General features: G+C 40.9%; 1 protein-coding gene across 2 annotated transcripts in view; it reads right to left on the bottom strand.

Moving 5' to 3' along the window:
* The window catches only part of LOC139544884 (atrial natriuretic peptide receptor 3-like), a 69,823-nt gene extending 64,396 nt beyond the window's left edge, over window positions 1-5,427 (bottom strand). Inside the window, exon 1 of one of the 2 annotated variants that reach the window (XM_071352049.1) lies at window positions 4,378-5,427. In XM_071352049.1, coding sequence (XP_071208150.1) covers window positions 4,378-5,047 — 670 coding nt within the window. In that variant the 5' untranslated portion in view covers window positions 5,048-5,427. The remainder of the gene's footprint in view (window positions 1-4,377) is intronic. The other variant, XM_071352048.1, reaches the window with a different exon arrangement.
* Between the last annotated feature and the right edge of the window lie 10,568 nt (window positions 5,428-15,995).

The raw sequence follows: 15,995 nt of genomic DNA, 5'->3' as shown, positions 1-15,995 counted from the left end.
TTTAAGACCCCTTGAAGTCTCAAAAAAATATATATATATATTTTATGAAAAATAATTTTGGGCCTTACTGCTATTAGCCCATACAAACGCATTGAATAACAGATTCACTACATGGAACAGATAGTCCCCCCCAAAAATAATATCAAGAGGAAGTTTGTTCTGAAGTGTATGTCCTATATCTGAGAGATATTGTATAAGAAAAATCAGGAAACATGATTATTTTTATTTTTTAAATACATGTATTTAACCCCTTATTTTTGGCACTGAACAGTCTCCATATATATTTCCAATAATTTTTTTCAACTGGTACCGGGGGACCGTCAGATGAGTCTGTGAGGCCTGTGGGCATCCTATAGCAAAACAAAATCTCACTTCCCATAGAGGGGTCATAATAGTTTGTAACCCAAACTGTTCGGACGCTACAGATGATTTAGTGAGAAGACCGGTTTTCGGGATGTCTCCTGGTCTGACCAACACCGCTCTGTCACCTTTCACCTTTCACCTCAGATGGGATGTCTCCTGGTCTGACCAACTCCGCTCTGTCACCTTTCACCTTTCACCTCAGATGGGATGTCTCCTGGTCTGACCAACACCTCTCTGTCACCTTTCACCTTTCACCTCAGATGGGATGTCTCCTGGTCTGACCAACACTGCTCTATCTCTGTCTCCTTTCACCTCAGATGGGATGTCTCCTGGTCTGACCAACACTGCTCTATCTCTGTCACCTTTCACCTCAGATGGGATGTCTCCTGTTCTGACCAACACCGCTCTGTCACCTTTCACCTCAGATGGGATGTCTCCTGGTCTGACCAACACTGCTGTCACCTTTCACCTCAGATGGGATGTCTCCTGGTCTGACCAACACTGCTCTATCTCTGTCTCCTTTCACCTCAGATGGGATGTCTCCTGGTCTGACCAACACTGCTCTATCTCTGTCACCTTTCACCTCAGATGGGATGTCTCCTGGTCTGACCAACACCACTCCTACTCTGTCTCCTTTCACCTTTCACCTCAGATGGGATGTCTCCTGGTCTGACCAACACCACTCCTACTCTGTCTCCTTTCACCTTTCACCTCAGATGGGATGTCTCCTGGTCTGACCAACACCTCTCTGTCACCTTTCACCTTTCACCTCAGATGGGATGTCTCCTGGTCTGACCAACACCGCTCTGTCACCTTTCACCTTTCACCTCAGATGGGATGTCTCCTGGTCTGACAAACAACACCGCTCTGTCACCTTTCACCTTTCACCTCAGATGGGATGTCTCCTGGTCTGACCAACACCGCTCTGTCACCTTTCACCTCAGATGGGATGTCTCCTGGTCTGACCAACACTGCTCTAGCTCTGTCTCCTTTCACCTCAGATGGGATGTCTCCTGGTCTGACCAACACTGCTCTATCTCTGTCTCCTTTCACCTCAGTTGGGATGTCTCCTGGTCTGACCAACACTGCTCCAGCTCTGTCACCTTTCACCTCAGATGGGATGTCTCCTGGTCTGACCAACACCGCTCTGTCACCTTTCACCTTTCACCTCAGATGGGATGTCTCCTGGTCTGACAAACAACACCGCTCTGTCACCTTTCACCTTTCACCTCAGATGGGATGTCTCCTGGTCTGACCAACACCGCTCTGTCACCTTTCACCTCAGATGGGATGTCTCCTGGTCTGACCAACACTGCTCTAGCTCTGTCTCCTTTCACCTCAGATGGGATGTCTCCTGGTCTGACCAACACTGCTCTATCTCTGTCTCCTTTCACCTCAGTTGGGATGTCTCCTGGTCTGACCAACACTGCTCCAGCTCTGTCACCTTTCACCTCAGATGGGATGTCTCCTGGTCTGACCAACACTGCTCTAGCTCTGTCACCTTTCACCTCAGATGGGATGTCTCCTGGTCTGATAAACACAGCTATGTCACCTTTCACCTCAGATGTGGAAGTGTGACATACAGTAGGCAGATGCTGTGGATTGAGATGCACCCAATGAAAAACAACCAGATATCTCTAGCTGAAAACATATGGATTTAAAAAATATATATATATATTTGATTTCTGTGGGGGTGTAGACATAGACTTTAGGGGGTTGAAATAATTATTTATTGAATTTCTTGTCTATCATCATCACTGAACCTCTGCTTGTTAGACCCACTGGGCACATACTGGTTGGATCAACATTGTTTCAATGTAATTTGACAACATACTATGATGTGAAATCATTTGTGGAAAATACATTGGTTTTGAAAAAACCCTCTAATTTTCATCCAATTCATCTAATTGTAAACACTGAAATAAGGGTAATAACAGGTTGATTCAACCTGGGTAACTACATGTCAATGATTTGTTTAGCATAGCAACATGGAATGAATAGAATGAACGACTGGGTCAAAACATCCCAAAACTTAAGATTTAACAACCAGCCTGTTTGGTTAGCAACTTCAGAACTAACAACTGGCTTTTGCCTGGACTATATCATCTGGTGGAAAGATTAAATAAAACAAATGTATTCATTACAATAACGTTTTTTAATGAAAACACGCAGTTTATCTTTTTTTTCATGTTGGCAACCGTTTTATAAAAGCAATAATGCCCTTCGCCTCAGACCTAAGAACAGCCCTTATATAAGGGATAAATGCCGATGTTCTGTACATTACCTTGGAAATAATGGACAATGCAGCGGGACAAGGCGGATCCGAGTCCCTTTGAGGAGTTCATTTTTCCAAGGTAATGTACAGAACGGAGGTGTGTAACCTGTTTATGCCACAATTGCAGAGAAAACAACACAAAATAAAACATTTAACGGTAGAAATATATATATGTATATTTTTTATATGTTCATTTCTATAAGCAAATTCATGCTTTGTCCTCTTTTGGACGTTAGTTAGTTATATATTTATGAACGCAACCCACTAGTTCATTCTGTATGTTCCGTTGCCAGGGGATATATTCCGTTGCCATGCTCGCTAGCAACGTTCTGATCCATCGCTTGCTAGCTAGCCAACTAGCTATACGGCTAACACAGTCACTACTTCTGCAGCCAGAATAACAGCAAAGTAGCTGCATTTGCCCTTATTTAAGCTGTGTTATATTGATATTCATGTGTATACATCCATAAGAATGAGCCGGTGATGCCTGGTTTTCCCTGGCATAGTTAGACAAGTTTGCCTTCTCGTCAGGATACTGAACACTTCACTACGAGGAGATCGCATTGCATATCAAAGACTAGGGCTAGAAACTGGCTAAATAGTTTGTTGCTAGCAAACCTTCCAATATGACAACCCAATTATAAAATCTCAGTTGCTGAAAACAGCTGGTCAAACTAGAAACATGTGGGAGGATTTGACAGCATAGCCCACTTGTGTCATGACTGTAACAGTAGGAACCAGAGAAATTCATCACTCACCACGTTAGGGCACCAGACGCTCCCCCCAAAAAAAGATGTCTCTACAAAAACAAATCAATGCTAGCTAGCTACGTTTTATCCTCGTCTGACCTGCGTTTACAATGTATCCCATTTCAGTTTGTGTGGTTGTTGGTTTAGCTTTATGTCACTTTGTAATAAATACGGTCTGTATGCGTAGGTGCATATAGCATCATGATTCCAACTGTCCACTATCTGGTTTTAATGCCCTTCTAGCATTTCAGAAACGAATATTAAACAATGCTGTGGCATAAAACGATAATCCCCAGGTTATCATGCCTTATTGCTTCAATATAACACAATTCCACTTATCCGCTGTGTCACAGTAACTATGGCAACTGACATGTTGCACCTGTTCTCCACTGTGGTAAACATGCCCTTGTGATTATTCACACTTTATAAGCACCTGGCACATTGATAAGACAGCAGTCTCACTGAGTGAAGGTATACTGTTGTAGCGATTGAGGGGGATCCGTCTGAGCAATACTTGAACCAGCATCCTTAAAGTGTGCCATAAACGTCAAGACCTCTTGGTATAGTGTGGACTGCTCTTACGTACATACAGTACCACAGTAAAGGGAGAGAAACTACACCATGTTGTAAATAAATGAACAAGATGGGAACCATTTCATTTTCATTTGTGTGAATATGCCATCTGAATATGCCAAATATGCGTTCTTGATGCCTGTTGTTAAGGTTAGATTTGACATCCAATGGGTTCTTCACATAACCTACCTGTAAATATTTGGCATATTTCGGGATAGGTTCCTCAGATACTGGGCATATCTGGGCAGCAGAAACGCATGCCAATCACATAAGTGTTTTTTCAATAATGCATAAGATGACATGTTAAGTGGAATAAGTGGAATGAATAGCACGATTAGCAGATGGGACTACTGGACAAACTATTCTGACATGTAAAACTATACCCTGGGACAGACTAGAGACTTTTCAGTACAGTACCTTCACTCTCGTAGATATACTTGATGATGTCGTCTGTGTTCAGGCGCTCTTCTTTAGAGTTGATGGCATAGGTGACGGTCTGATATTCGTCCATGAGTTTGAGGTGCACCCCTTCCATAGTGAAGTAACAATTCCTCTCCTTCTTATCGTCATCGTAGATCAGCAACGCGTCTTTCCAGTTGAAGTGACGGAACATCGCCAAGAACGTCTCTGCCATTTTTAGGTAAGACGGAGAGATTCGGGTTAGGCGAGAGAATTCTTTCTCTTTGTCTCTAAACCCGCTGGCCAGAGCACCTGCCGATATTACCGGGATGTTCCAGTGAGATGCCATCCTTACAACCGGCGCCGCGGCGTATTCACACACCGGACCGAGCACCAAGTCCGGTTTCTTCTCACAGGAGCGGTCCACCAGAGAGAAGAGTGCATCATTGCCACAGTCGGAATCCTCATAACGCACGTTGAAATTAAGTCCCGAATACAGACCGCCGCCGATTTTCAACCCCTGCTTTGCATACTCGATGGCCGGTGTCACTCGTGCTATTGAGAACATATACGAGTTATTTTTGGGCAACATCACCAATACTTCGATGTCTTCATTCACGGCTGTACTTGTCCGGCCAGGTAACAACCCCAGCCAAAGGTACAAACACAATGAAATGAAAAATGGCATGATGCAACTTTAAAAGTTATTCTTTGTCTGTAATCAGTAATAATGCAATATTGGAGAGATTCTATCCTCTCTATAAGATTCTATCCTCTCTGTATAACTCTCTCTCCAAGTTCAACTGCGTCCCCGGAGCCGCGGAGCGCGCAGGTCAATTGCAAATGTGGAATCTTTAAACAAACAAAAAAAAATCTAAATTGAATTGCCTTTTTCTTTGAATTAATGAAATAAAATGTCTAAATGTATTAAGTGTATGATCCGGGAACAGAGAGTCTCCTGCAACCTGCTCAACTGATGGAAGAATCCCCTGAGTTTTCCTAACTAATTCTCCCGTTTCCCTGGTCAATCCTCTTGTTTAAATAAGGTAACTGCCCAGACAGCTACCACACACGCTGGCTGAGGGGAGGAATTTTGAAGAATCTGTTCATTATTATTCCTGCGTCATCCCTGTATGATACACCTCTTTCTTAAAGCTACAGGTCCCTCTTTTTTATTTTTTATTTTACAGAGAAAGTAGAGTTGTGCTGCATTCCACTGTATGTAGGCACACTTGGATTTACAGGCACCGAATGCACTGGGATGCATTGCCTCATACAAACAATGGTGTGGTCTAAATAGAACAATTGAAATAATTGTATGCAAGGTTTCAAGAGAAGGTTTTCCTTTGCTATTTTCGATACAAACACATGAGTCTAAGCAGTTTTTTTGTTTGTTTTACGCAATACAATCCAATAGACAGTATGGTACAGTATCGTATAGAACGTCTATATCTTGTATTTATAGACTAAATACGTGTAACTTACCTGATCAATTTACCCTGAAGTCAACAAGGTGTGACATCGATGCATACTGCACAGTGATAGGTCTACCGATCATCTAATTAGTGTTCACTTATAGAAACCCCACTTTAACATATCCAGTATCAGATGTGTGCTGAGCGTTCCAAAGTGGAACTATCAATGAAGGATCAACCTCTTAAGTCTACATGAGGACTCCCTGCGTGGGAGAAAGAGTAACCCTGCTATAGACTGACACCTAGTGGTCTACAACCGACATAGGCTATTCTACACTAAAGCTGTACGGTAGGCCTTACTTGATCACCGGGTTGAGATTCATATTGATATGTCTTAGCTGTCCTGACCAATTTGAACCAAAAGCAGTGTCTTTTTCATTAGAATAGAGTGTTGGTACATGTGGAAACGATGGATAGAATCAATACTAACTCCAGTGTTGTGTTGAATACATATCCAAACAGCCCGAGTACTGAACGTTGGGTGTAGAATTAGCAAAGAGGGAGGAGGGCCTGTTTATATATTTATCATCATGCCCCATTAAGACGTCGGCTTGCAAACGAGTCACATAACAAGTTCCCTTTTACGTGAGGGTAACAACCTCTCATTCACATCACCTTTTAAATGTGCTGCCCTTATGTGCCACTTGGTTTGTGGCTCATTTGACTATATAGAGCTCACATTCTCCAGGAATCTCATTATAGTAACGACAGGGGTTTTGAGGTAATGTAATGTTGCTCTAGTCTATACTCCATTTATCCTGATTACACCAATGGGTGCAATTTGGAGTCGCTTATTTAGAGGCAATTGGCAATTAAGAGTCATTCTGCTTAACTAGACAGCTTGTTATTTAATTGTACAGCATCCTGTGCTGTAGCTAGGGGTTGTGTAGCTACTGTAGGTGTAGGTCTCTATGGGGGGCTGGGACAGTCGCTGAACAACTGACGCCTTCTTAGGTAACCTTCACAGATACTTGGAGACAGAGGCCACTTTATCCTGCAGACACATTATATTCTACCTGTTTGGTGCCAATGCAGATCATTTGAGCTGTGTGTGTGTGTGTGTGTGTGTGTGTGTGTGTGTGTGTGTGTGTGTGTGTGTGTGTGTGTGTGTGTGTGTGTGTGTGTGTGTGTGTGTGTGTGTGTGTGTGTGTGTGTGTGTGTGTGTGTTGTATAATTTTCCAGGAAGATGACCGGTACAGGCAGGGCAAGTTGTTGATTGTGTGTTAGTTCACGTAATAAGGGTTCTGGTTTATGACCGCAGCTCTTTTAAATCTATTAAAGGAGTCATATTATCAAGGCCATCTGTCAGCCACGACAGGGTGTGTTTTATATCAACGCTACATACTTATTTTAATGTCCCTGTGTTTGTTCGTGTGCAAAGAAGACACTTGATCCACAGACAGGAGATGTGTTGTAAGTGAAGCTATACGATATCCTAGATGATGTCTTTTGGTAACACTTTTACATTAATGTTAATATAGGGAACCTTATTAATGGGAAGTGTTACCTTGTCTTTTATAAATTGGATTAAAATCTATGAATGTGGTGCCTTTTTAAAACAGTTGTTTTCTCAGCACGGTAGATTTCCATTCAGGTAATTTAGATAATATCACCTGATGTTTAGGCCTACATGACGCACCCAAACCCCCCAAAAAGACCTCCCTGTACGACAGAAAGACGTAGTTGTTGTTTTACTCAATGTGTTTACTTCCTGTTTTTTCTGTTATTGAAATAGCTTCTGCTGGGGTTGCAGCAGGGAAAGCAAATGGGACATGTAGGTGGACGGTGGTGAGATGTGGTAGTGAAACAACGTGATCTTCCTGAGATTCCTAACTGTCGGATGACAGTGTTAGTACCGAAATGACAATCACACAATGTGACGCTATGAGAACCACCAGACAAAGAGAGCCTGATCCTCACCGACCCTCAACAAATATCAATAAAAAAACACACACTTCCCCAACTTTCAATGAATCAACAATGACGGATACATACAGCACTGCTGACTTCATGATGAATGTTGTATCAGGGACAGTGTGAGTAACACAGCTGACATCATGATGAATGCCGTGTCAGGGACAGTATGAGTAACACAGCTGACTTCATGATGAATGTTGTATCAGGGACAGTATGAGTAACACAGCTGACATCATGATGAATGTTGTATGTTGTATCAGGGACAGTATGAGTAACACAGCTGACTTCATGATGAATGTTGTATCAGGGACAGTATGAGTAACACAGCTGACTTCATGATGAATGTTGTGTCAGGGACAGTATGAGTAACACAGCTGACTTCATGATGAATGTTGTATCAGAGACAGTATGAGTAACACAGCTGACATCATGATGAATGTTGTATCAGGGACAGTATGAGTAACACAGCTGACTTCATGATGAATGTTGTGTCAGGGACAGTATGAGTAACACTGCTGACATGATGAATGTTGTGTCAGGGACAGTATGAGTAACACTGCTGACATCATGATGAATGTTGTATGTTGTATCAGGGACAGTATGAGTAACACTGCTGACTTAGAAGGAACCACATTAGAAGGAATGAATGACAGAGTATTAGAGCTGAGTTCATGCGCATGCACGCACACACACAAAAATGCACACACACACATGTCTACCGTGCCTTATTATGCTGAACATGAGGTGATGGCGTGGATGAATGGCACGACAATGGGCCTCAGGATCTCATCACGGTATCTCTGTGCATTCAACTTGCCATCAATAAAACGCAATTGTGTTCGTTGTCCGTTGCTTATGCCTGTCCATACCATAACCCCACCGCCACCATGGGGCACTCTGTTCACAATGTTGACATCAGCAAACCGCTCACCCACACGACGCCATACACGTATTTTACAGTTGTGAAGACGGTTGGATTTACTGCCAAATTCTCTAAAATGACGTTGGAGGTGGCTTGTGGTAGAGAAATGAACATTCAAAATCTCTGGAAGCAGCTCTGGTGGACATTCCTGTAGTCAGCATGCCAATTGCACGCTCCCTGAAGACATCTGTGGCATTGTGTTGTGTGACAAAACTGCACATTTTAGAGTGGCCTTTTATTGTCCCCAGCACAAGGTGCACCTGTGTAATGCTCATTCTGTTTAATCAGCTTCTTCATATGCCACACCTGTCAGGTGGATGGATGATCTTGGCAAAGGAGACAGGCTCACTAACAGGGATGTAAAGAAATTTGTGCATTACATTTGAGAGGAATAAGCTTTTTGTACGTATGGACCATTTTGGGAATCTTTTATTTCAGCTCATGAAACATGGGACCAACACTTTACATGTTGCATAAGAACCCATTATTTCATCTTACATTATCAAACATAGCAAACTACAATCTTTTATCCAACATATTTGTGTTTTGTCCCCGACAATGTCATCAACAAAACTGATTGAATTAACACTTGCCAATCTGGTAATGCTGTTGGACTTACCTGCTCAGGTAAGAAACAGTTTGTCTCTCAATCAACATTGTTTCTCACCTGGAGTGAAGAATGTAATGCATATTATTGATACCATTTGAAAAGAAACACTTTGAAGTTTGTGGAAATGTGAAATTAATGTAGGAGAATATAACACATTAGATCTGGTAAAAGATAATACAAACAAAAAAACATGTGTTTTCTGTTATAATTTTTTTAAATCATCTTTGAAATGCAAGAGAAAGGCCATACATTGAGATAGGATTCTAGCTGTAGTTTAGATGTTGTCCACAAGATGGCAGCAGTGTGTTTGCAAAGTTTCAGACTGATCCAGTTATGAAGTACATTACTACACAATATTTTGTATCACGTCTGCCAGGAGTTTGCCCAAATGTGCCAATTTATTCATTTTCAAGTATTGGTATTTCTTTAACCTTTATTTAAGTAGGCAAGTCAGTTAAGAACAAATTCTTATTTACAATGACGGGATACCCCAGTCAAACCCGGACGACGCTGGGACTCCCAATCCCCACCGCCATATGGGACTCCCAATCAAGGCCGGTTGTAATACAGCCTGGAATCGAACCTGGGTCTGTAGTCACACCTCTAGCACTGAGAAGCAGTGCCTTAGACCACTGCGCCACTCAGGAGCACCAGAGAACATGCACAAATGCTATGGTAATAAAATATTGAAGTTTACACACTCCCAGGAATGTCATACATGATGGTTCATTAGCTTCCCTAAAGAAAATACACAAACCTTCACACATCTAGATGGCCGGGCGGGGTGGGTGTGGAGCCAGAGACAGCAGTGGGGTCAAACTGTAGACCCCAGTTCCTACATTTGAATATAAACATGTATTTTATCAAACAAAATGTTGCAACATTTTATCTCTGGGACCCTCTGGATGACAAATCAGAGCATGATTACTGAATGTAAGTACATTATTTACCTTCAGAGGTGAATGTATCAAACCAGTTGCCATGATGAAAGTGTTTTGTTGTTGTGCACTATCCTCAAACAATAGCATGGAATTGTTTTTGCTGTAGTAGCTACTGTAAATTGGACACTGCAGTTAGATTAACAATAATTTAAGCTTTCTGCCCATATAAGACATGTCAATGTCCCGGAAAGTTGGCTGTTGTTTACAATGTCATTCTAGTACACATTATCGCATATTGAGCAACAACTGTCCCGGTTTAGGGACACCGATCCCGTAGAGATGAAATGGATTGAAGTTTGCTGTGATGAGTCTGATCCTTCACTTAGGGAGTGTGGAAGAGCAACATCTGTTCACAGTTGTCTGCTCAGGTAATAGAAATATATATTCAATTGATTTCCTTCATTCATATAACTTCCTTATATGCCGATGTTATTGTCATAAGTGTGGGATCCTAATTTGATCACTCTGTTATCGCGACGAGATGGAGACTTGTGATTTACATAAATTCACAGAAAACTCACAGTTCTCTTTCTCTCTTGCTCGCTCAAACGCTAAAGCACCAGACAGAATAAATGTAGGTCCTACTACTGCGACATTCAAATGTACAAGAAAGGATTACAAATGCAGCCATGCACATCAACAACCGTCGTTTTATATCCAAATGTAGGATCTTCATTTAATCACCCTGTTGCAGGACAAATTTCCTGCAATGTCAGAAATGTTGTGTATTCTAGGTATAAAAAGGCTTTTGAAATTTCAGACTTGATTTCCCCTTATGAAAAATGTATCAACCCTTACAAAAATGTCCATTGTCCTTTAATTATAATCCATATAATAATTCACATTCCCTGTTGCTGCAGGAAATCCTGCTGTAGCAAACTGGCTCCAATTAATATCCTACATCTGTAGCCTAATAACACATTGGTCTCCACTAGGAGATATAGAGTACCAGTCAAAAGTGTAAGAACACCTACTCATTCAAAAATTGTTATTTATTTTTACTATTCTACATTGTAGAATAAAAATGAAGACATCAAATCTATAAAATAACACATATGGCATCATGTAGAAACCAAAATAGTGTTAAACAGTAGCCACCCTTTGCCTTGATGACAGCTTTGCCCACTCTTGGCATTCTCTCAACCAGCTTCATGAGATAGTCGCATGGAATGCATTTCAATTAACAAGTGTGCCTTGTTAAAAGTTAATTTGTGGAATTTCTTTCCTTAATGCGTTTGAGCCAATCAGTTGTGATGTGACAAGGTAGGGGTGGTTTACAAAAGATTGGACTATTTGGTAAAAGTCCATATTATGGCAAGAACAGCTTAAATAAGCAAAGAGAAACGACATCATTACTTTAAGACATGAAGGTCAGTCAATGTGCAAAATTTCAAGTGGAGTCGCAAAAACCATCAAGCGCTAGGATGAAACTGGCTCTCATGAGGACCGCCACAGGAAAGGAAGACCCAGAGTTACCTTTGCTTCTGAGTATAAGTTCATTAGAGTTACAGTAACTGCCACTACCAAAGGACGCCAATAATAAGAAGAGACTTGCTTGGGCCAAGAAACACAAGCAATGGACATTAGACGGGTGGACATCTGTCCTTTGGTCTGATGAGTCCAAATTGGAGATTTTTGGTTCCAACCGCTGTGTCTTTGTAAGATGCAAAGTAGGTGAACGGATGATCTCCGCATGTGTGGTTCCCATCGTGAAGCATGGAGGAGGAGGTGTGATGGAGTGTGGGTGCTTTGCTGGTGACACTGTCAGTGATTTATTTAGAATTCTTGGCACACTTAACCAGCATGGCTACCACAGCATTCTGTAGCGATACGCCATCCCATCTGGTTTGCACTTAGTAGGACTATGATTTGTTTTTCAACAGGAAATTGACCCAGAACACACCTCCAGGCTGTGTAAGGGCTATTTGACCAAGGAGAGTGATGGAGTGAAGACCTGTCCTCCACAATCACCCGACCTCAACCCAATTGAGATGGTTTGGGATGAGTTGGACCGCAGAGTGAAGGAAAAGCAGCCAACAAGTGCTCAGCATATGTATGTGGGAACTCCTTCAAGACTGTTAGAAAAGCATTCCAGATGAAGCTGGTTGAGAGAATGCCAAGAGTGTGCAAAGCTATCGTCAAGTCAAAGGGTGGCTACTTTGAAGAATCTCAAATATAAAATATATTTTGATTTGTTAAAAACTTACTACATGATTCCATATGTGTTATTTCATAGTTTTTGAAGTTTTCACGATTATTCTGCAATGTAGAAAATTGTAAAAATAAAGAAAAACCCTGTTAATGACTGTATCTATTAGTAATGACTAGTAATGACTGTATCTATTGGTAATGACTGGTAATGACTGTATCTATTGGTAAGGGCTGTTAATGACTGTATCTATTGGTAATGACTAGTAATGACTGTATCTATTGGTAATGACTGGTAATGACTGTATCTATTGGTAAGGGCTGTTAATGACTGTATCTATTGGTAATGACTGGTAATGACTGGTAATGACTGTATCTATTAGTAATGACAGGTAATGACTGTATCTATTAGTAATGACTGGTAATGACTGGTAATGACTGGTAATGACTGTATCTATTAGTAATGACAGGTAATGACTGTATCTATTGGTAAGGGCTGTTAATGACTGTATCTATTAGTAATGACTGGTAATGACTGTATTTATTAGTAATGACAGGTAATGACTGTATCTATTGGTAATGACTGGTAATGACTGTATCTATTAGTAATGACAGGTAATGACTGTATCTATTAGTAATGACTAGTAATGCCTGTATCTATTGGTAATGACTGGTAATGACTGTATCTATTGGTAATGACTGTATTAGTTTGTAATTTCTGTATTAATTGGTAATGACTGTATCTATTGGTAATGACTGGTAATGACTGGTAATGACTGTATCTATTGGTAAGGGCTGGTAATGACTGTATCTATTGGTAAGGGCTGGTAATGACTGTATCTATTGGTAATGAATGTATCTATTGGTAATGACTGTATTAGTTTGTAATTTCTGTATTAATTGGTAATGACTGTATCTATTGGTAATGACTGGTAATGACTGTATTAGTTTGTAATTTCTGTATCTATTGGTAATGACTGTATCTATTGGTAATGACTGTATCTATTGGTAATGACTGGTAATGACTGTATCTATTGGTAAGGGCTGGTAATGACTGTATCTATTGGTAATGACTGGTAATGACTGTATCTATTGGTAATGACTAGTAATGACTGTATCTATTAGTAATGACTGGTAATGACTGTATCTATTGGTAAGGGCTGTTAATGACTGTATCTATTAGTAATGACTGGTAATGACTGTATCTATTGGTAAGGGCTGTTAATGACTGTATCTATTAGTAATGACTGGTAATGACTGTAACTATTGGTAAGGGCTGTTAATGACTGTATCTATTGGTAATGACTGGTAATGACTGTATCTATTGGTAAGGGCTGTTAATGACTGTATCTATTGGTAATGACTGGTAATGACTGGTAATGACTGGTAATGACTGGTAATGACTGTATCTATTGGTAATGAATATATCTATTGGTAATGACTGTATTAGCTTGTAATTTCTGTATTAATTGGTAATGACTGTATGTATTGGTAATGACTGGTAATGACTGTATCTATTGGTAAGGGCTGTTAATGACTGTATCTCTTGGTAATGACTGGTAATGACTGGTAATGACTGGTAATGACTGGTAATGACTGTATCTATTGGTAATGAATGTATCTATTGGTAATGACTGTATTAGCTTGTAATTTCTGTATTAATTGGTAATGACTGTATGTATTGGTAATGACTGGTAATGACTGTATCTATTGGTAATGACTGGTAATGACTGGTAATGACTGTATCTATTGGTAAGGGCTGGTAATGACTGTATCTATTAGTAATGACTGGTAATGACTGTATCTATTGGTAAGGGGTGTTAATGACTGTATCTATTGGTAATGACTAGTAATGACTGTATCTATTGGTAAGGGCTGTTAATGACTGTATCTATTGGTAATGACTGGTAATGACTGGTAATGACTGTATCTATTGGTAAGGGCTGTTAATGACTGTATTTATTGGTAATGACTAGTAATGACTGTATCTATTGGTAAGGGCTGGTAATGACTGTATCTATTAGTAATGACTGGTAATGACTGTATCTATTGGTAAGGGGTGTTAATGACTGTATCTATTGGTAATGACTAGTAATGACTGTATCTATTGGTAAGGGCTGTTAATGACTGTATCTATTGGTAATGAATGTATCTATTGGTAATGACTGTATTAGTTTGTAATTTCTGTATCATGACTATCTATTTATGATCTTTGGGTTGGAGGGAAAGTGTAGTGCAGGTGTGATATACGTTACCTAGAAAAAGTCTTCACACCCTTTGCAACATTTTGCTTCCTTAAATTAAATGTGAGCAGAACTTTAAGTTAAAAGGTTGGTTAGTGCACAGATAGATGTCCTGTGTGGATGAACTGAAATGCCAATTCAAATGTTCCTCAATATAATAGCAATGAGGGAAATTGGTATTGAAATGTCAGTTACTATTCCATAAAAACAACACCTAGGCCTACCTACCAATAAATAATCAACAACAATACCGTCTCCTATAAATACAGTAGCTAGGCCTGCTTTCATCCGTAGTCTACCTACATTATTCAAGAGATGACCCCTTAAGAATTGCAGCTAATAATCTTGTCATCCTTAGCGGAAGTGGACAGCAACGTGTGACCGTAGTGTTGGATGTATCCCAAGAGGCCCCCAGATCGCCAGTCCCGGGAGGTTAATCACCGATGGGGTCGTTGAGGTCAACCGTAACCGGGGCTCAAGGCGCCTCATTGAAAGGGGGGGGGGGGGGGGGTCGGTCGATATCTCCTCATCTGGAACTCGGTAAGAACTTGTCATGCGACGCTGCTGGAGCTGCTCTGAGCTGCCACTCCACAACGTGCCAATACTTACAACTATATTAAAGGATTACTATAGCCTGGGGACTATCTGGTGTCAGGGTTGAACTAATCAGCTGAATGGCAAGGAATATTAAAACCACTGTGATAGTGTGTTTCCTGTCTATATCTCCTCCTCTCTACCCTGTCTACATCTCCTCCTCTCTCTCTCTCTGCCCGGTATATATCTCCTCCTCTCTCTGCCCTGTCTATATCTCCTCCTCTCTCTGCCCTGTCTATATCTCCTCTCTCTCTCTACCCTGTCTATATCTCCTCCTCTCTACCCTGTCTATATCTCCTCCTCTCTCTCTCTCTACCCTGTCTATATCTCCTCTCTCTCTCTACCCTGTCTATATCTCCTCCTCTCTCTCTCTCTGCCCTGTCTATATCTCCTCTTCTCTGCCCTGTCTATATCTCCTCCTCTCTCTGCCCTGTCTCTTTCCCCTCCTCTAACTCTTAATCAATCCTTTCACCTGAAGGTGTGACCAATATTGATGAGGATGAAATCGAAATGATAGCCCAACAATAAAGCGTTACAATGCAATAATTATAGGGAATTATAATTGACTTTCCTTGGTCTGCAATGCTACAGCGCACAGTATTACATGAGAGAATGTTAACCCACTATTTTAAAAGTAATCTGAATAAAACTGGTCGGACAACCCATCGTCTCCAGGTCACTACCAGGACGTTCCCCTAACCCTGATACAACCATGATCCCACGAAGGAGCCTATTGGTCTGATTAAAGTTGTTTTCATATCTGTCTGGTGTCCGTTTAAGGTTTCT

Source organism: Salvelinus alpinus, chromosome 19, assembly GCF_045679555.1.
Source record: "Salvelinus alpinus chromosome 19, SLU_Salpinus.1, whole genome shotgun sequence".
NCBI lineage: Eukaryota > Metazoa > Chordata > Actinopteri > Salmoniformes > Salmonidae > Salvelinus > Salvelinus alpinus.
This window is presented reverse-complemented; position numbering and strand designations above follow the sequence as displayed.